The 20877-nt window shown below is 49.8% G+C and overlaps 1 protein-coding gene across 3 annotated transcripts; it reads right to left on the reverse strand.

The window, feature by feature from the left end:
- Nucleotides 1-7324: 7324 nt before the first annotated feature.
- On the reverse strand, nt 7325-20714 carry ROGDI (rogdi atypical leucine zipper). 3 transcript variants are annotated; one of them, XR_012588866.1, is made up of 12 exons: nt 20570-20714; nt 18227-18298; nt 16901-16983; nt 15466-15520; nt 14724-14804; nt 12263-12358; nt 10890-10988; nt 10290-10403; nt 9469-9518; nt 8798-8924; nt 8115-8233; nt 7325-7553 (listed from the first exon to the last, which is right to left on the reverse strand). XR_012588866.1 is itself a non-coding variant. In XM_074599100.1 (11 exons), the coding sequence occupies exons 1-11, from the start codon at nt 20609-20611 to the stop codon at nt 8192-8194; spliced, it is 861 nt and encodes a 286-aa protein (XP_074455201.1). In that variant the 5' UTR covers nt 20612-20713; the 3' UTR covers nt 7325-8191. The 3 variants fall into 3 exon arrangements, 1 of the variants encoding a protein (XP_074455201.1); XR_012588865.1 differs by having other exon boundaries at nt 8067-8233; nt 20570-20713; XM_074599100.1 differs by having other exon boundaries at nt 7325-8233; nt 20570-20713.
- Between the last annotated feature and the right edge of the window lie 163 nt (nt 20715-20877).

Here is a 20877-nt window from a genome sequence, read left to right on the forward strand (position 1 = left end):
GGAGTCTCTCAGGCAATAGCAAACCACACTGTGGACTCTTTTGGGGAGGGGGGAAAAAAGCAAAACAAGACCTAAACCAATGCAGCCTTAGGACAAAGTTACAGGCCAAATCTACCTCCACACTTCTGCTGCTGCTCACAGATGAGTCACCATCCCTAGAGGTATTTAAGAAAGGTCTAGATGTGGCACTTCAGGGCATGCTCTAGTGGCAGAGATTGTAGGTTGTTTGGTTGGACTCGATGATCTTAAGGGTCCTTTCCAACCATGAAGATTCTATGATTCTATGAGCTTGTAAAAGCTTGCCAGCCGGATGCTCTCCATTCAGAGGTTACCTCAACACACCACTTTTTCCAAGAAGGGGTCCGCAATATCTACAGTCATCACTCAGAAGGTCTAAGGCTTACCTGTAGCAATGCAGAGCTCTCCTTGACCAGCCCGGGACTCTACCCCAGACAGGGACAGGCAGCGTGATGGGTCCGTTACCTTCTCCTACACCGCTCAGCACAGGGAGCCTCCCACCAAGGGCTGTGCGTTCCCCCCGGCCTTCTCCCCAGGACACCCCTCAGCAGCGCAGTGGGGGCAAAGCTCCCCAACGAGGAAGGAAAAGGCAACCAGGGGGTTAGTTCAAGACTGGGCAGATTTACTTTGTATTTTACTGGTCATGCTGCGGAATAGAAACACTGTGCTTCCTGAGCGTCCTCTTCTGGGACCAAAGAGGACAGGCATGTCCTTTGAGACCCTCCACCAGCACATGCCAGGATCCTTCCAGCAGTGCCCCACAGCAGCACCCCCTCAGCACCACTCGGATCGTTACAGAGTCTGCAGATGCCTTTCCTGCTTTTTCCACCACGAGGCTTTCCACATATACGTATATATATACACAGGGAGCAAGGGGATGGGCATGGAGCTGATGGAATCAAGGGGATCCAGCTCCAACCCCGAGCACAGCAGCGCCCCAAGCCAGCACCATCAGGGAGAGCAGAGCACGCTCCCATCGCTGGCTGGCTCTGGAGTGAGTTGGGGGCAGCCCTTGCTGCTGGGCTCCCCACCAGCAATAGTCAGCACGTTTGCCTGAAGAGTGAGTATGAGGCAGGTGCAGAGCACAACGGGGTCCAGCCCCGAAGGGAAGGGGTTCGTGAAATAGCCGCAGCACCAGGTAATGGCAGAGAGCAAACAAACCATCACACGGGGCTCCTGCGAGCAAGAGTGAAACGGGACTGCTCAGCTAGCAGTCGGTCGTCCCCTAGTTCCCAGCGACACAAACCCTAAAACCACGCAGGAGCAGTAGTGTCCTGTCCTAACCTTGGGGCAATTGCTTATTCTGGGCAAGGACCGGCGTGGGATCGCAGCTCTCCGGCATCTCATCCCAGCTGGCTTGGGAGGGGCTCTGCTGGGAGAAATGGATTTTCCAAGATACCTTTTCCTTTGATTCTTTTTAAATCAGAGTGAAGAGCAGATCTTGAGCAGCATTTAACACGTGCAGCTGTGATGCCCCCCCCCCCGGGTCTTGCCAACACCTGAAGCAGCCACTGCCGTCACAGGAAATTTCCGCTCCGAGTGACAATGCCTGCCAGAAACCAAATATCCTTGGACTCTCTAAAAACAGGGAAAGGTAGTTTCATAAATTAAAGCACTGCATGAGCAGATTATATATCGCGCTTAAGCTTGACAGAGCGGCATTCAGTCTTAGAAGACCTGCCAATGGCTTTGGTGTGTCCAAGCGTGAGGTGGGTACATTTATTACGGTGCAGCAGGAAATGCTAAATGTTAAATATAACCAGAAAATGCCACTCATTTTCTCCGCACAAAGAATCCGTACAGGCACCAGCTTGATGGAGGGAAAGAACTGAAACAGAAAAATAAATAATCAAAGCTAGAAAACTGGTAAGGGAAGGAAGGAGATTGGTAAAACCAACAGAAGTACCCTGAGGAGCTGCAGTACTAGCACAGACAGGACAGAGGACTTAATGAATTTTTCTGTTCCCTCCTGGCAAGTGGACATAATGTGTTCCTATCACGGGATGCTGAAATACTCCCCATCAGTAACGAAAGCCGGCAATCAACAGAAACCCCAGAAAGAGGCTTTAATCAGCAGAACCAGAAAACTTGCGTCTACTTTGTCTTTGAACCCTCAGACCAGCCAGCAAGGGCTTTCACTAAATCTTCAAGCTCTTCGAAAGGTCTCAGGGCTGGCAGAGAGATTTGCAAAAGGAACGAGGAAGGCGCACGTAACTATACAGCCGTACTGATGCCAACTCGCGAAAATAACGTAAAAGCTGAAATGGGATTCTTTAACTAATATGTCCTGTGATGGTAGGACAGAGCTTTTACAGACATCATCTTACATAAAATACCCACTTGCATTGAAAAATACCAAATGACTTTGATGAGAGCTATTTTCTATAACCCCACTTGATTGGCACCGTCTACCAGACCATCCCTGAATGCTTGATTAACACACCAGAACAATACAAAATCAGAATAATGCAGACTAAATGGGTTAAAACACTGCTAAAATGTCTGTGCCACAAACCCCAGGTAGAAAGGGAGAGTCATTGCCGAAATGAGTACCGCTAGTGATGTGGGATCCTTCATCACCCGTCTCGTTTGGCAGGCTGGGATGAGGCAAGCATTTGGCATTTCAATCCGGCCGAATATTGCCTTGTGCTAAGAAAAAAAGAGAAGCGCCATTTGCGGGCCGTGATCTCAGACCTAGCTGGAGATGGAAGTTGTGCACACCCAGGTGCATTTCTTTAACCAGGCAACGTTATTGTGGTTAGAATGGGCGGCAAATCCTCCATCCCAACAGCGGAAATGTTCAAGCTCAGGTCAAAGACTTTCTCAAAGAAAAAAGCTAAAGGTCAGTCCCAATGATGGCGCCTGTAGAAGCTTGTGCCATCCCAGGTTTGCAGAGGAGCAGGACACGCTGTCTCACCACCCCGGCTTTCTGGGGTGAGCTTAGGGCTAGAAATATCCCCATTGAGTGTCTCCCTTGGCCCCTCTCATGCATTTATATGAGTCTTTGTATTCCCTCCCCATCTCCTTCACCCATGACGTGACTCCCTGCAGTGGGCTTTGACCCCCACATCTGTGTCAGTAGCGTGGGCTGATCATGTCGACAACCCGAGCGGCATTGCCCACGCCACTGCGACGTACAGGGAGCCTGGAGAGCTACTTAAAGAAGGAGAAATTGCTCTCACATCTATCTTGCACTTCCAAACAGCCAGTAGTCACAGCTGCCCCGAAGCACACCAATGCTCTCCTGAGGGTGCCCAGCAGGAGGGAGTCCCAGTCTCAAAATTCAGTGGGGAAGAAGGCAGCTGGACCAGCAATGGGAGTGCAGCAAAGGGGGACCAGAATGGGGAGATGCAGCAAGATGCTGAGTGATTTTGGTGCTCGAGAGCCAAGGACCACCTCCTACACTGGCTCCAGCATTTTGGAGACCATGTTTTCTCTGGGACCACAAATTACTTTTGCACCCAGAAGCACGTGAGGCACAATCTCTTCCACTTTTCACCAGCTGCTTAAGCTAGTTCTTCCGCGTGTCTATTTGCATCTCTCTAGCCACTCTGCAAATAAATGCAGCATTTTGCCTCTCACCCGTTCAAGCTTTCAGCCTCCCCGGTTAACTTCCATCTGCCTGTAAACCCACGCAGTCATCTAGCTAGCCACATGGGCAAATTTATCCAGCCACTGTCTCCTCTCCTGTTGCTGTCCCCATCCCAGGTCTCACAAACAGCAGCCTGGCAACGAGACATAAACGTCATTCCCGTCCCTGGGCAATGAATCAGCACACATGGATATCTTTCAGGCAAATTATGGACCCTGCTGATAACAAGTCAAGAGGTAAAACATTCATTTGCCTGAGTCGAGTGAAAATGGTTCTATTCTGACACAACAATTTGAGCGGTGGTGGAATTTGGCTCCAATTAGATTGCAGGAGGGAGATGCAGGGACACATTGTATGTCCTGCTGTTCACAGCAATCGGGACAAGGAATTCCACCTTCTGCAAAGATTAGCAGGAAACAGAACTGGTCCTGTCTCCCACCTCAAACACACCACATGGATGCCTGTGTTCTGCGCACCTAGGTACTCCCTGCTCCTCGGGTGTTGCCCATATGCAACGAACCACTGAGAGGGTAGCCAAGGGATGGGCTCCATGTGCACCCGTACACATCCTGGACAGAGAAGGGAAGCTTTTACATCCGTGCAATACATCCTTATCCACGAGAGACTGTGACTTCTCTCTGCATAGAACTCTTGCTCTATGCGGAAAGAACTGTATTGATGCTGTGGAAGCTCTCCTCATCCCAGATGGGACAAAATACCCCCCTAGATGAAGCACCAGATTTCAGCTGGAGCCCCCATGCTCCCTCCTTCAGGGAGAAGGTGTCCTTGCCAGCCTGGTGCTAGCCTGCAGCGGGGCCCAGGGTGACACCGCCTGTGGGACATGCAGCAAAGTTCCCTGAAGCAAATGTAGCACAGGCAAAACTGTGCTCTTACTTCTGCCAGTGACTTCCCCGTGAAGAAAGATGTCACCAGAGCAGAGAGGAGGAGGTGGAGGCAGGGCAAACTCCATCCTCACTGCGCAGCTGAGGCCGACCAACGAGATTTTCTCTCCCATTGCCCAAATCTGGGGAGGAAGTGGACGTCTCCAGGGGATTACAGCCCACCACTTCTGGGGAATGGTGTAATTGAGGGACGTGTGGTAGAGGGAAGGTGGTCTCTTAACGAAAAAATAGCAGCAATAATACCACCAAAACAGCACCCATAACAGTCCCTTACCCGCTTCATATTGGGTCTTGTAGGGTCTTCTTAACATTCCCCAGTCCTTTTGAACACTAATAATTTTCTTGAGTCAGAGCATAGCCTGGAAACGGGTGTGCTTTATTAAAAATAGAAGGCAGCTGGGGATCTTCAAAGCACAAAAGCAAGAAATCAATGCCTAATACTTTACCTAGAGCATCCCTCACCCAAACAGACACTGCCTCTCACCAGCTGCCCCAAAAAGCTCCAGACACCCAAGCACTCTTGGCAGGCTTTGCAGCGGGCCTTCCCCCTTGACCCAGCTCTTCCTGAAACGCCAGTGGCTCCCTGCTGTCTAAGCCATAGATTGAGGATGCGGCCCAGCACTGTCGTTTTCAGGCTGAGCCCCTATGGATTCACGTATTCTGCCAGAATCGAATGTTTAGAGGAACAAAGCCAACACACACCTCAGCCCCACACCTCTCTCCTTCTGATGCCAGCAGGGCGCCTTGTGCACAGGCCTGTTGCTGATCAACACTCCATGGGAGCACGGTCTACTGGGGTCTTCCTAGCTCCAGTCCCCAGCGACCCACGTGCATCCTCCCCTGTTCGCCAAAGCTGATCACACAGCCCTGCCGTGATGCCTCCATCCACTGGACTGCTCTTCAAGAAGCGAGCAGGGATGGTCTCCTGGAAATGAGCAACAGACCGAGGTTTCCCTCCCCAGTGCCCCACCCCAGGAATGGAAGCCGAGTCCTGAAAATGGGGGACGCTAGAAGTTTGCTGGAGCAAACACCTTGAGACCTGGATGTTGACTCTGCCAAGAGAGTCACCTCCAGAAGCAGGAGGGGGCCACGCATCAACCTCTGCACCACCTTCTCCCTCCTGCTGAGGATCAGGGAGATGGGACCAGACAAGCGTGAAACTGCACTTCACTGTGACTCTATGGAGCAAAAACCCAGCTGTCAAATCGGCTTGTCTGCTGCCACTTCAGATAACACAAGCGCTGTCAAGCCTGGGGCGTGTATGAGCAAAATCCTTGTCTCAGCCCCCAGGCTTTCTATGAGGAGGCACAGACCCCATGCCGGGCGTCATGGGAGGCCATGTCCAGGCAGCGCGACTGCCAGCACGCAGCTCTGTGGCAGGCAGGCAGAGCCCCTGAGTACTTCTCCTCAGTGGCACCAGACCAGCACACACAAGTATCATCCTCCTTGCACTTCCACGCCTCTTCTGACCCCACGCTGCCTTCCTGAGGAGCATGCCATCCATCTCCAGCTGCCTGGGACGCACATCTAGAAAAAAATCACGCCAAAAATATTTTCAACACTGTTAAGTAAGGCTATGACAGGTACCACCAGCTAAACATCTAGCCCTTGTAAACTGGAGTCAAAGCTTCAGCTAAACTCACGAGATCGCATGACTGCTCAACATGGCTCTAAACCCACATCTTCAACTCACACAACTCGTCCAGCCCTACCCTTGCTCCACTGGGGTGGCTCATTCTAGCAAACTACTTTTGCTAGGTGATTTTTTGGTTGTTGTTGTTGTGCAAAAACAAAAAGCAGCTCTAGGTATTAGAGGTTCCTGTCATTTCCTGACGTTTCACTCAGATGAGACAATGGAAGCAGTGTGCCTTATGGTTCCATCGCTTTCTGCTGATTCCCTTTCATCAACTTGACACCTTTTGCTTCTCTGTGTGGATTGTCGTGTCTCAGCCCTTGCAATCCCACAGCCTGGGCAGAGGAAAGCAAGGCATGAGTGTCTGGAAGGCAGGTGGAGCAGCAGGGCCTGGAGCCACACTGACAGGGAGCCCAGGCACCACCGGGGGAGGAAGCCGAGCGCTAGGCTGGAGAGGTTTTCTTACAGAGCACCTCCTCCGGAGCCCACAGGGACAGCCACCAGCTCCTCTGGAGCCCACAGGGACAGCCACCGTGTGCTTGGGGACAGGCAGCACAATGGTTGGCAGCAGAGCACGCACCCTGTGACCCAGCTGTGACTGGCTCTCCAAGGCCACAACCCCACAGCCCCCAGGCATGGCTGCAAGCCTTACTGTTCCTCTCCATGGATGAACTGCAGGAGAACACAGCCACAGAGCGGCAGAGCTGGGCATCCCCATGGTCCCCAGCTCAACCCTGTCACTCCTGACCATGCCTGTGGCTGAGAGGCTGGACACCAACACCTGGACCCCAGGTGAGGACCACCAAGGGGCTGAGACAGTCCTGGCACCAGGCTCCCCTCTCCCCTGGCTGAGCCAGGAGGCGAGCTGGGGCGGGCTTCCAGGCCCCACAGCCTTTGCCCCACAGCTGGAGGGTGGGCGGGCTGAGGGATTCACCTCCCCATGGGGCTGGCACCTGCACCGCCGGGAAGCTGGGCCCTGGAGCCATCCTTGTCCTGAGCCCCACAGGCTTGCCAGAGGGTTTTCTGACCAGCTCTGCCCTCGGAGACCACTACTGTCCTCCCAGTAAGGCAAAGAGTAATCCAGCGTGCGTAACTAAGAACAGTCACTCACTTGTGAGAGAGCACATCATCTTTGATACTCTTTCATTCTGAAAAGCACTGACAGCCCACAGGAGCACGGCAGGTCTGAGGATCTTTATTTCACAGTTATCAATCGCTAGAGGGACGAGTTGCATACTGTAGCATCCATAGGCAGGCAGCAAACCGCAGTAACAACGTGGTACTCACTTTGGGTTTAACGACAGGATATGAGACTGCACAGCTGTGCTCAAGGTTCCGAGGCAGCTCCAAAGGCTGGCAGTGAAAAGAAAATACTAAACCTGGAAAGAACCAATGGGCCCAACTAGGGCTTAGGGAAAAAAAAAAAATATTATCACATTGATGCCAGGGGAAAAAAAAACCAAAACAAAAAGAGTTTAAACAGCAGCAAGGGAGAATATCTCCAAAGGGGAATAAGTAACATGAGCACGGACAGAACAGATAGGAGAGGGAGAAGCTCAGGGCTAGTCATAACCACAGCTGGACCAGATCACAACATATTTCACTACACGGAGCAACATGCCCTACACTTTTTGTGGTGCGTTAAATTAGTCTGTCTTCATCCCTTCCCAGCCAGCTCACAGTCCAGCGGCTAGTTACAGCACCGTGCGCAAATACAGTTAGTGAGAGTGGTCCACAGCTCCGCACCCCTCATAGTGGACTAGTGTAACTCATCAGAGGCTTGGAAAGTGTAAGCCACACAACGCACATGCGAACAAAGATGGAAGCTCTTGCCAGCCACGCAGCATTGCTTGGTGCCCTGCTTACGCAGCAGTTCCAGACAAGGCTACTAAAGTCGTGTCTCTGGATACACCGACCCTACCCTGTGGAGGGTCACATGGCAGTGAACCACAGCACTCCTCAGGCTGACCTGGACTCAGATGGCATGTTGAAAATAAACAGGGAGAAACTGGAAGTGCTGTAAGGGCTTGGACAATCCACAGAGAATTAATATGGCCTGTAGTTCCAGTAACTGGAGAAAACAGAGATCTGGAAAGCAAGAAGAAAAGCAGGTAAGTTCCTGTATCCCTTGGGCCATGGAAGAACGAGCATATAACGCATGCGTGAAGATTGAGCTTTGCAGCATTACATGCTCCAGCACTGCACTGCAGAAGGGCAGGTTTGCTGCTATTGTCAATGAAGAAGCTTGGAGCGCAAAGTTACTTGCTCAAGGTGGCAGCCAGGTCAGCTGCAGAGCTGGAACTCAGCACTGGTCTGCTGGAACCTAGTTTGCTGAGGTGTCCATGCATCGTATCTTAGCACCCTGGCATTTTCTCATATCCAGCTCATGACTGAGAACACAGAAGTGTCTACCTGCTCCTCTCCGTCTAGTCACTAGTTCAGCAAACACATCTGCCACGCTACTACACTGATCCCAGACGGCTGTCTGCTAGGCAGTGCCAGCCAGTTCCCTGGCTCCAGAGCGTTGACTCATCACTTGTTTTCAGTTTATATGTAAATTGTGCAGAATAACATCACACCAGATTTTCAGGAGATCTGAGGTCCTCTCAAAATCCAGAGTTAAAAACGAAACCCCTTCTCTAAGGCCATTACCTTGTCCTTCAGTTGCTGGCAAAGCTGCAGTGACACTGTGAAGAAGACAAGGGCATCATTTAACCACGGAACAACACATTCCACTTTATGGACGTGGCTGACTTCATACCGCTGGTTGCCAAACTCACTGGAGCAGGGGAAAAAAGAGCACAGCTTCACACACAATAGCACAGAACACAAAACTCACCTGTCCCCTGTTCTCACAGAAGAGATCATTATGATTTCTACCACATTTAAAACAGCACCTGGCAAAGTTATAGAATGCAAACTCTCAGTCTACCTCTAACCAGATTTAGAGTTAAGCTAAATCTAATAGGCTTAAGGTAGTAACTTTGCCACTTTCCAGAGAGGCCCAAAGGTAGGAAATGCAGATGGCAATGCCAATAACTTCATGTTTATTTTGGTTGACAACTCTGATCTCTAGGCAAACTCATGGCACTGTATGGCTGGGCTGTATCCTGAAAAGCCACATCTTTAGGCCTTTATGACCGAGTTGTTAACAAAACATGATTATGGGCACCTGTGCATTCACAGGCACGGCCACAACATGTGACTCAGGCCAGCTTCTCCACTTGAGAGGTGCTATAGCCAAAACTGAGTACAGCCATTTGGATCTCATCCTCAGCATACTCCTACAACTGTTACGCAGCCCTTGCTGCGACTGTACTTACAACATGGCTCCAGGGTTGTGTAAAATGGACCCTCCAGCAGGCTTGAAGTTCTAGAGGAGAAGGAAAAGGCCATTAGGATTTTGACGTAATAAACAAACTACTTAGAAGGAGGATGTTTAAGGTTTGCCCTGTCAGTAGCCTGACATCAAGAAATGCCTATACTGTGTCTGCCTGAATACTCCATTCATATGGAATCCATGTCATTTGATCCCTTCCTGCTCCTTCATGAAAAAACTTCTAAACAGTGGCTGAGTCCAATTTATCTCCAAATTTTAGCACCACAAACATAAGGTGGGAAGATCCAGAAGAAAATCAAAAGATAGGTTTCAGGGAAAAAAACCTTATGGAAGGACTGCATTTCATAAAGCTTAAGAGTTTAATTCTGTTTTTACAAGACATCAACCTGACCCAAATGCAAAAGGTGAAGCAGAAATGTCTCCATCAAAACTCCATTCAGAAAACTAAGACGCTAGTTCGATGTAAATTAGACTAATACAGTTATGCCCTTCCAAAATTATGCAAAATTATGCAAAATTATCAAACTGTATTATAAGATGAAGCATTACTTGGCAAAAACCAGTTACTGGCTTTCTCCAGGGCACTGGTATTTTCTTCTGGGCTAAGTGGCCATGCCCCAAACAAGATTTAGAGCCAGTGTTCTGTCTGCAGCAGATCTAAATACAGACACTTAACACCAGCTACAGTAATTTCCGCATTATCTTATGCATATAACATTGCACCATGAAGCAGTGCGACCTCCGCCTCCCAGCAGGATGCAGGGAGAGGTAAATAAACAAGGCTCAAGAGACAGCAGGTGTCACCTTGGTCGTGCTGGGCTGCAGGACGTGGAGTTGGTAGACAGTCAGGCACAGCTTGTTCAGGTTAATATAGAAATTCACAAGGATGTCTGGAGGCAGAGCAGGGGTGAACATTTTCTGGTGAGAAAATAAGTATTTTCTTTGTCAGTGAAAGGACTGTTATTTCTAATGCTGGGAAACCACTACCTTTTCCTAGGCCATACCACAGTTACCCCATAGCGTGAGGGACATTAGGAAAGAAACAAAGGCTGAGCAGCTTGCAGGCAATGGTTGTTCCTCTTGCTGCACTTGATCAAATGGTGTGTGCATGATGACGACAAGAGGATCGAGCAGTGTTCACAAGGGCAAATCATCCCTGGACAAGCTTCCTGGGCAGAGAACATAACTTACTCTCTGAGAACCAGAGTCCTCACGCCCAAGTCATCTGCTTTCCCACCGGAAGATAAAGAGCAGCCAAAAATGCTCAGGGTCTACACCAACTTCAACTCTCTCTTTCTGCCTCAGGAGATGCTTCAGAAATCCACTTCAACCAGGATGTAGCACAATATCCTAACTGTCGCATGCTGCCAGACTGCATGGAGATCTAGACCACCACGTACTTACTGTGAGACCACTGGAAGCAATCTCTGGTAGAGTGAGAGTGGCTGGAGTGGTAAGCCGATTTCGGGCTCTTGAGAGCTGTAACATCACAGCATCCATAAGCTACAAGACAATGTACAGTACACTGCTGAGCAGCAATCCCTGGACAGCTCTGAATAGTCTGCTGCAGAATCCTATGGTCTTCTGCAAGTGTTACAACAACAAACACCATCACCACCACTGCCCTTCCAGGAATTCGGGGTCTTAATGGGAAGGGATGGCTCCCACATAAACGCATTTTAACTGTTACCACCATCAAAACCACTTGTGAGACAGGCCAGGGACTGAAGAGAGAACAGCTATTCATTAGAAGAATAAGGAGAGAACAAGAGGTCAATTACTGATGCCACAGAAGCATCAACAAACTCATCATCAGCTCTTCTGAAAAGCAGGCATTAAGGAAAAGCAAGCTGTGTTCTACTTCTCCCCATTCCCAAATGGTGGCTACAACGACTGCCGAATGCCCGCCCCCCGGCCCCAGCCCCGTTCATAACTGTCTATGAGCTAGGGCACTAAAGAACCAGCTCATTGTGAATCCAGCCCTGCCAGAAACCACAGTTCAAAGGCTCTATTCAGGCAGACGTCCTTTTCCAGAAAAACAGGGGGAAGCAACTTATGTCTGTTATAGAGCTCACGACTGCTAAGATTAAGGTATTTTTCATTATGACTAATTTCTCTCCCCAATTTCCACCCAAAAGTAAAAAGGAAATAGTTTTATTACCTAGCTTCTTTCTATTAGCAGCCCTTGCCCATGTGGAGACTAAAAAGGTTTGGCTTCCTCGTGTTTGATATTGTGATGGATTCTAATGAGCAAGTCGAAACTCTGGTAGCTTCAGAGAGCATTTCCAAGTAGAGGGCTGGGCTTTACTGTCACGCAGCAGCTGGTCTGTATCAGACCACATCAACTACTACTAACAAGTGAGAAGTCGCTTTCAAATCGTCCATAAATCACAAGTACTAACCGTAATCTTTTGTTTTCTGATGACTGCCTCATTTCTTCTCTCCCCAAATGCACTGACTGACAGGGAAGAGCGTGATCCAAAAAAGATCAAGGGAGATGCTCCCAGAATATCACTGCTGTGCAACAAGGTACCAACTGCTCAGATTACCATTCACCGTGATGTACAACCCTGTTACTGATGCTAAACTGGTATAGATTCCTACCAAATATGAGGTCACGCAGATACTCCTTGGCACAGGTACTTATGGGTACAACTGGGGAATCCAATTCCAGCAGGAGACTCAAGAGAATAAAGAGCATTAACGGTTTTTAAAACAACAAACGGAAGGAAGAAAAATGCAAGTTCCTACCCAAATAGAGAAGGCTTTCTCCTCACCTTGAGAACCTCCAAGCCTGTTTTGAACTGGTAGTTTACATCTCTGTTCATAAGCAGGTAAATGGCTTGGTTAACATGGTTTCTAGCATCCTGGATCTGCAACGGTACAAATGCAGCACCATTAAGGAAACACTCTCTGTAATAAACACTAGGAAGTGTAGGGTTCCTGATTATCTCATTGGCCCTAAGAAAATGGTGACTTCTCAAATGTTAAGGCCATTTCTCTCTGAGTACCAGACACTCACTAACACAAATCTACCACTGCTGCCCAGATGCATTATTGGGTTCTTCACTTAAGGACTGGAGATGCAAAACAGTCTGATAGCTACAACTTGGATTGTCAATAAAAATATTGCTGCTGCCCTGAAGGAACAGCGACATCAGGCACTCTCATGCTGGGAAGACTCTGATCACGACTGTTCAGGTAGGACTTCTCACTATTGATGATATACAGCAGTCAGGTCTAGCTACACAAATAATGATTTCTTCCTTAGGAACTATATAGAGCTAAAACCAACGACGTAAATTACATCAGTAGCAGCAATGAGCAGCAAACATTGATCTCCAACACAGCACCTCTGGCAGTATTCCAGAGCTCCTCTAAACTGTAATTGTTGGGGTTGAGCGCTATCTCCAGCAATCAAGAAGCTGCCATCGTGCCGCTTGCGTGGAACTTGACCAAACTCAGGACACAGCTAGCTCAAGTCCCTATCAGGCAAGACTGCTTGCAGCCAGGAGACGACTGTCAAAGCAAGGTTGATAGGTGTATCTCAGTGCTTTCATAAGAGCAAGGACAAACCAGAGGAAGAAGAAAATGGCCCTGGGAGAAAGTGACTTGTGTTCAATTCCAGGTAGCATCAGGAAAATTGAAAAAAATCAAAGGGGTAAATCAGATGGTGCAATAAATGGAAAAGGTAAGAGGGGAAGCCTGTATGAGAGGTGGCTGCTGGAAGATGGGTAACACAGCTTGGGATATTTGCAGTTTGACACAAACTACACTGCTCCCCAGCAACCCCACATCCCAGCTCAGCATAGATCTGGGCACTGGTTCCTTCTCATCCGGAGCTCAGGGATCACACAATAGCCCTGCTCTTAGAAAGCACAAGGCACTGGAGGCTGCAGAATGAAGAGAGAGGTCATGAAGTCCACTGTCAAACTGCAGAGACACTCTGCAGGTACTTGGATTGGGGCATCTCCAAACATCTTTACATCTCCAGTGTAAACACCTGGCAGTGTTACCCAAACCAGCAGTGCCAATCCTGCTATTGTAAGGATTTGCTTCATTCCTATTCCCCCTTGATTTTGCTCTGTTTTCTAATCAAGTTCCTCAGAACTTGTGTGCCTGCACTTGTGTTCCTCAAAAATGTGCCTATACTACAATTTCTTACTGATAACTTGACTTTGCACAGAGAAACAAAACTCCAGCTGGCACCACTCACTAAGGGAAGAAATTCACAATACTTCGAGATGCTCATTTTTAATTCAGACAGGACAAAGATCTCCACATAACCACTGTAAATGCTTCTGCACAGAGTCCTTTAGGCCCTCACATTCCACATCTGAACAACATTAGAACATAAAACTCTTCCAAGTAAATAAAGGAAGGTGTTTTCCATAAAAGCTGGTAGAAGCCTATCAACCTACCAGCAGTACAAAACACCCACAAAACAGGACGCACTGCTGAGTGTTATCACAAAAACTTCCTTGCCTTGTCGCAAGGCATAAACTAACTCTGTCAAGTTTGGCATTAACATCTCAGGTACGCGATTTCCTAGATTTCTACAAAGCTACCAGTGAGGGCTTTCACTCCACTACCAAAGCAGCCGTTGGAAACTGCACTCAAGACCAAACGCACTGATCCCCCAGGAAAATCCTAGGAAAATCTCCAACCTAGTCAGCTATGACAAAGTAACTGTGGAAAACTGTTTTCAAGATCAGGCACTGGATCAGGTCCTGAAATCACGTATCTCCTAGCTAAATGGTGGGAAAGAGATTCCATGTTCTAGACAGCCGCACCCCTTTAACTCCTTAACTCAGGGAACTCAGCTATGCTACAAGAGCACAGTGCAGCGAGATTTGTTCTCAGCATAAAAAATCCTGTTGTAAGAGAATGAGCACAAGTTGCTCAAAGCCTCCCAAGTTGCTCTTTGCCCTGCTAGCCTGGGTTTTACGAGCAGACACAAGGCCAATACTGCACAGGCACCCTAAGCACTGCTTTTAAAGGATTATGACTGCTATGCAGCCAGCCTTCGGCTCGCTCGTGTTTCAGGAACAAGCAGAACCCACCTCTCTCTCCTAGCATCATAACTAAATTTAATTGCACCTGTTTCCTCCCTTAGCTTTTACACCTGGAGCTAATGCGGGGCGGACATAACCTTCTCTCTCAGAAAACAAGGGGCTACAGCTACTGCTTGGGGGGCGCAGATGCTACAGACAGGTGGGTATCTAAAGTTAACAGTACCTGCTGCAATTTCCACTGCTTGTCTTCCCGAAATGCAAAGTGCAGGAGCTGATTATTTCTGGGCATTTTCAGATTAATGTCCTTGAAGAAAGAAGCAAACATGTGAGAGCAAGCCATCCCCATATGCAGAACGTGGAGATGGCCAGTCCCACTCTAGTCTGTCTCCCAGACCATCTTGGCTTTCATCAGTCCTGGCACAGCCAGAACCTCAGTCCTCCTACAGGAAGATGTTAATACAAAGGGTAAGTTGAAAGGCATTTAGTGAATCGGGATCCCAGCAGGACACATGACCTCATCTCAGAAGGCCCCCAAGGAAATCTGACATTACACAACAAAGGCGGTAAAGGCAAGGAATCCCCATGAAAGTTGACTCCACCACTCACCACAGACTCCCCTCTGTGTGAGGAGAGGGGGGGCACTTAGATGCTGGATCTTGACAAATTTCAACAGTTGCTGAAACATTAAGGACTTAAGGCCCATTAGGGAAGACTGAGAAGGGATACGTACTGATCACTGGAAACGCATAATTAGGATGATCTCTCCCTTGAGGCCATCAAAGCGTAGTAAGGAGCAAAGTGTAGTTGTGCAATCTGGTCTAGTAGAGGATGTCCCTGCCCATGGCAGGGGGTTGGAACTAGATGTCTTTAAGGCCCCTTCCAACCTAAACCACTCTGTGATTCTATGAAGGATGACTCCCACCCCTTCATGGTAGTACAAAGCAAGAAGCACAGCAAGTACTCACAGCTTGACACAGGGCATCTCCCTGCAGCGTCAACACACCTTTCACCTGGTCTGTGCTGGAATGAGAAGAAAGATCAGGGCAACACAAGTCACGGGAGGCAACAGACACCTACCGAAACTGCCAACCCGACACCAACCCTCCCTGTCCCATGTAGCTAGCCAAGTTCCCCTCCTTCCAAAGGCCAGATGGGGGATGCTGATGGCAGCTCTTGGCCTGCAGCCAGCTGCTGTCATATTCTTTATGAGACACCTCACCCTAACTGCCCTGCCTAAAACATGATGTTAATTTCTGATCCCATGCTTACTTCATGTATTACCTATCAACAATTTGGTTGCTGTTACAAACAGCTCTAGCAGGCACAAACATAAGATATCAGATGAATTACTGACATTGGAGTGCTATGTGGTTCATACAAGAGCTAAGAGCTACAAATCCCACCCCGTCCCTCCCCCCAAGAAGAAAAAAAAACCTAAATAAACAAAAAACCACACCCCAAACCCTTTAAAAAGTCCTGCAAGATGGCTCACACTTACAATGAACAGTGGGGGAAGACTGAAGCACCTGGGCCTTCAAGAACTCAGTTTAACCATATCTTACATTTTAATACACTAGACAGAGACTCTTTAGATCAATATTTTTTAAGATCCACCCTGCAACAATAACAAATCAAAACTATAATCAACTTCAATGCTCTGATCTGAAGAATGCAACCTCCAAACCCAGTAGAGAATTACTGCATCATTCTACAAAATGCTCACCGTGCTGTTTCTAAGGTCTAAAGCCTCCTGCTTTGCAACAACCTCTGCCAGAGTGCAGCTCTTCAGACCAAGGCCTATGCCGAATATCAAAAAATAGACAGCTATTTCAGAAGAAATGCACTTCTATAGCACCTTCTGCACAGGTCTCCGTTTGCTCTGCATGAAGTAGATTTATTATTGTTATTTTAGGGAGATTAGGACAAAGGATTTGTCCACGGTAAGAGTCAGAAATTGAGCCAAGAGCAGAATTCAGGTCTTGTAACTGCGACTCCTTGCGCCCAGCATCAGAAAAATGCCCCTTGGCAAAACTGCCGACAGCAGCACACTGATGCAACACACCAGTGTGTGGTCAGGAATCAGTGACTACAGTATAGGTGTCAGTAGGAAACAGCGTAACTCTGGCTGAGGCAACCCCTGGAACATGGCTACAGACTGTTATATTAACCTGCCATGAGTTTGTTCGTTTGTTTTCCTTAAGGTGTAGTCTCGTACCAAAGAAAACCCCTTCGCTTTCAGGGTGCTGTAGAGACCTTTGCCGCAGACACTCGTGGAACAGCGCCCTTTGCCGCAGAGGGAAGCCCCCAGCACAAACACCGTCACCACCGGCTGCAGGGGCACGGCCCCCCGGAGCAGCCTGGCAGAGCAACAGCAACCTGCTGGCCACCACGACCACTTACCCCGACGGGCTCAGCACGAAGTTCTCCTGCTTGACGGCTCCTCCTGAGCCACTGACGGGCAGGGCGAACCGGTGAGAGGCCTCCTGCCCAAGAGAGGACATAGTGAGTGCTGGAGCATCCACCCGGGCCCAGCGCACCACAAGCCAGGGACAAAGACAAGGCAAGGGCAGAAATGCAGCCGTCGTCAAGCGGCCAAACACAAAGTGGTCAATTTTGCAAGCCTCCCGCAACCCGCCTAGCAAAGCACACGGATGTTCCCTCATCCTCCTGCAGGACAGGCGCAGCCCAGGAGACTGCTGTGTGTGTGCAGCTTATGGTGAAGGCGTCAGAAATCCTGCACTCCAGCTCCGTGCCACGGAGCCAGGGGAGGCCACCAGTGCCCAGTGGGGTGGCCAAGCCATCTGCAGCAGGAGCCCGGCCCTCCGGTGCCGTGGCACTGCCCTTTCTCAGCACGCTCACTGCCCCGGGCTGCACAGCACAAGTGCCGCCAGTCCCTTACCCACGTGGGAAGTCTGGAGCGAAAACCAGCCCTCCTGACTGGTTCTTTAATCACACTTCACTCTTAAAACTATGACAAATTCTTCAAAACAGATACTATATATACAGATACTGCGGGTTACTGTCACCTGCTACTAAGTCATGTCCTGGGTCTGTGCTGCAGCACTCCTACCTCCTCGGGCACTTGTCCCTCACCTCCACATTTTTGCCCCTGCTCTTACATCACCCACTGACCCCCACCAAAACCTCACAGTGTCAAGGGGCTGGGCCTGTTGAAAACTAACCGAGCAGGAGAGCGGTGACCTCTCACGCACACAGTCCCCTTTGGCCAGTTCAGCCGAACGCTTCACGCCTCTGAAAGGGGCTGGTGCTGGCAGAGAAGTGGGCATATCGAGGGAAGGATGGTTTCGAATGAGGAGAGTGCATGCTACTAATCACAGCACAAGTAGTAGCTTGTCAGCTAAAGGCTTATCATGCTCATTTCCACCAACACGTGACAGACTTACAGGCGGATCCAGATTCTCTGCTCCAGAAAATATTCACATCTCAGGCAAATGCCTGGCAGACAGGTCTGGCTGCCTCCATGTGCCTTTTCAAAGCAGCTCTCTCGGGAAAGGGGGTCAAGAACAGAGCAATCTAGGGGAAATCGGCTTTCTTGTGAGTCCTCGAGACCAGAGGGTAAGCTAACACTTGGGACAGTATGATGGACCGTTCTGTGCACCCTCTACCAAGACTTTTTTTCCTCCAGGGACAATCTGCCACTATTCCTCACATGGGAGAGCAAACAAACCCACAATGCAAAGAGCAGATGAAGCAAATTAAACTTACCTTCAAAATATCCTGCAGCTGCTTCAAAACAGCATGGACCTCTTCTTGTAGAAGCCATTTAAATTCTTCTTCCTACATTGTGTAAAGATAGTAGTGGAATCATTAGATGTCAAACACTGGAAACAAATCTCTCAGACGCATATGAAAATTATCTAAGTTCTAAGTAGACTGTTATGCCCATGCTGTTTAAATCACATGCTGGTATGACCAGAAAAAGATTTCTTCCTGATTTGTGGAAAGGCCTTACTCTCTACTTCTCCGTCCCAGCCAAATGAATTGTCCTCATTCTTGTTTTGACTTCATTTATCAAAGTCGCATTCCTACAAATCACTGTACCAATAATCACAGAATTGGGAAAGAACAGTCAGCACGGGATGTGAATTTCAGAACAAAGTACAGATCCTGCTGCTTCAAAATCTGGAGCGTCTTTTTAAGCTGCTGGGGTGGGCTGACCTTGGCATGCCAGCTGCCAGCCACTCACCTAGCCTCTCCCACTCCCCCTCCTCAACAGGATGGGGAGGAAATAAGAGGAAAAGCTTGTGGGTTGAGATAGAGACAGGCAGATCCCTTGCCAATTATCATCATGGGCAAAACAGACCCCACTTGCAGACAAGTTTGTTGCAAATTAGACAGCAAGACGCAAAGACAAAAACTAAAATACCCCTCCTCCCCCTCAGTGGCATTGCACCAAGCAACAGCAGGTGAAAAATAAAGCAGCTAAACTTAAAAGTGGGTGGGGGGAGAGAAAGGCTGAGGGCTCCCAACCACTTGGGCAAATTCAGCAACAAGTTCAGATCTGATGACACACTGCCTCAGGCCTCAATCAGTTGTCTGCTACAGAGAAGCAGATCCTCAAGCCACAGCTGAGTGTTCCTGGTAAACCACAAGACCCCACACAGAAGATCATCAGAGGAGCAGGGGCAGAAGCAAGCAAGGGACAAAGAAGAGGTTGACACTTGCTACCTTGTAGGAGTTTTCCACATGGAAAGTACTGGACGGGAATGAATTGAGCAGGATGCCCACAGGAAAATTGGAAAGGTGTGGTCAACTCAGAAATTTAAGCCTGTGGTTTCTCTGCTATACAGTTCCTGTTCACCATGAGTAACACAAAGTAACTACCCACTGATGTGTCATCACCTTATGCAAGAGTTATCTGAACAGAGGAGGACGAGGGCGGTTTTGTTTCAACAAATGTTCATCCAAAGCAGGTACACGCAACAAACCTAGGTAGGATTCTCTGTTATCCTTCAAACCAGTGCAAGACCACTGACTTCCACATTTTAATCCCATTTTGAGTTTCTGGGCATCATATTGACATATCGGATCCCTTGCTCTTTCATTCTCTGTAACACTCGCTCTCCTCCAGGTTCCCAAAGGAATCGAAATCACATGGGTAAAGTAGATGCCTTTAGTGTCCCCACCACCCCAGCTGCCACGGAGATGCTTCTACTTCAAATCATAGAATCACAGAATGGTTTGGAAGGAAACTTTTAAAAGTCGTGTAGCCCAGGCCCCCTGCTGTGAGCAGGGACAGCTTCCACAAGATCAGGTTGCCAGTCACCACTGGTGTCCTTCATCCCCCTAGTAACAGCAAAAGATCTTCCCCGCCGTACTAATTTCAGACTAAGTCAAGTTCGTTTGCTATGTCTGTACACTACGCATCTGGATTTCTGAGGAATGCTAGTTGTGGGATTCCAAATGACATCAAATTTAGAAAAAAAATGGCTTTCACATACAGCTTTCTGCCTAGCCTGGATGCATCTCTACGATTCCCTCCCTAGATAGGCATCTTCTGCTACTTCGTTGCAGCCCACGTCCCCGGAGATGTCTGCGGGGTCACCCGTCCCCTGTCTTTCCTGCTGCTTGGACGTGCCTGCCCGCCCTGTGCTAGGGCTGCTCCTCCATTCAGCAGCACGTCGGACCGACCATGAAAAACTCGGGGTCGGTCACACACGTCGCTGTGTGCTGTACGCAGGGCTGGCTCCGGCACCGACCCGCCGCCGGGGCCCCGCGGCGGCAACCGCGACTCGCTCCTGCGGGGAGACACGGCCGCGCAGGCCGCCAGAGCAGCGAAAGGAGGAACCCACGGCTGCTGGTGGCAGCGGGACCGAGGGCAGCCCGGCAGCCCCGCCCGGGGCCGGCCCGAAGGCCTGCGGGGGCCGCACGGCTGGTCACCTCGGCAGCGCGCCGCGGCGGGGGGCGGCCGGCCCTCACAGAGCGCCTCAGCCGGGGGTGCGGGCCGCGCCAGCCCGGAACGGGCCTGCGAGGATCCCCGGCAGGGCCAGCGCCGGCCGGGGCCGGGCCGCTGGGCACGGCGAGCCCGGAGCGCTCCGCCCGACTCACCAGCACCGCCCGCTCCGCCGCGCTCGCCATCGCCGCCGCCATCCCGCCGCCGGCTCTGGCCCCTCGCGGCGCCCTCCGCCGCCCGGATTGGCTAGCGGCCCCGCCTTCAGCCTGGCAACGCGGCCGAGACAGCGTCTGATTGGGCAGCACCATCGAGGCGTGGCGAGGGCGGTGCCCGAAAGCCGTGACGTAAGGCGGGCGGCGGGACAGCGCGGAGGTCAGCGCGCAGCGGGCGGGCCGAAGCCGAGCTGCGAGAATCCCCGAGAACGGGCAAAGACGTGGAAGCCTCAGATGGTTCTTCTCAAAAC

This window comes from Larus michahellis, chromosome 8, assembly GCF_964199755.1.
Source record: "Larus michahellis chromosome 8, bLarMic1.1, whole genome shotgun sequence".
In the NCBI taxonomy this organism is placed as follows: domain Eukaryota; kingdom Metazoa; phylum Chordata; class Aves; order Charadriiformes; family Laridae; genus Larus; species Larus michahellis.

Excerpts from the sequence above, each read along its gene's own strand:
- ROGDI (XM_074599100.1), bottom strand. The coding sequence starts at position 20,611 with ATGGCGGCGGCGATGGCGAGCGCGGCGGAGCGGGCGGTGCTG. Across the intron at positions 10,989-12,262 it reads CAGGCTTGGAGGTTCTCAAG|CTTATGGATGCTGTGATGTT; the intron begins GTGAGGAGAAAG and ends ATTGTCTTGTAG. Across the intron at positions 10,404-10,889 it reads TTGCTTCCAGTGGTCTCACA|AAAATGTTCACCCCTGCTCT; the intron begins GTAAGTACGTGG and ends TTTTCTCACCAG.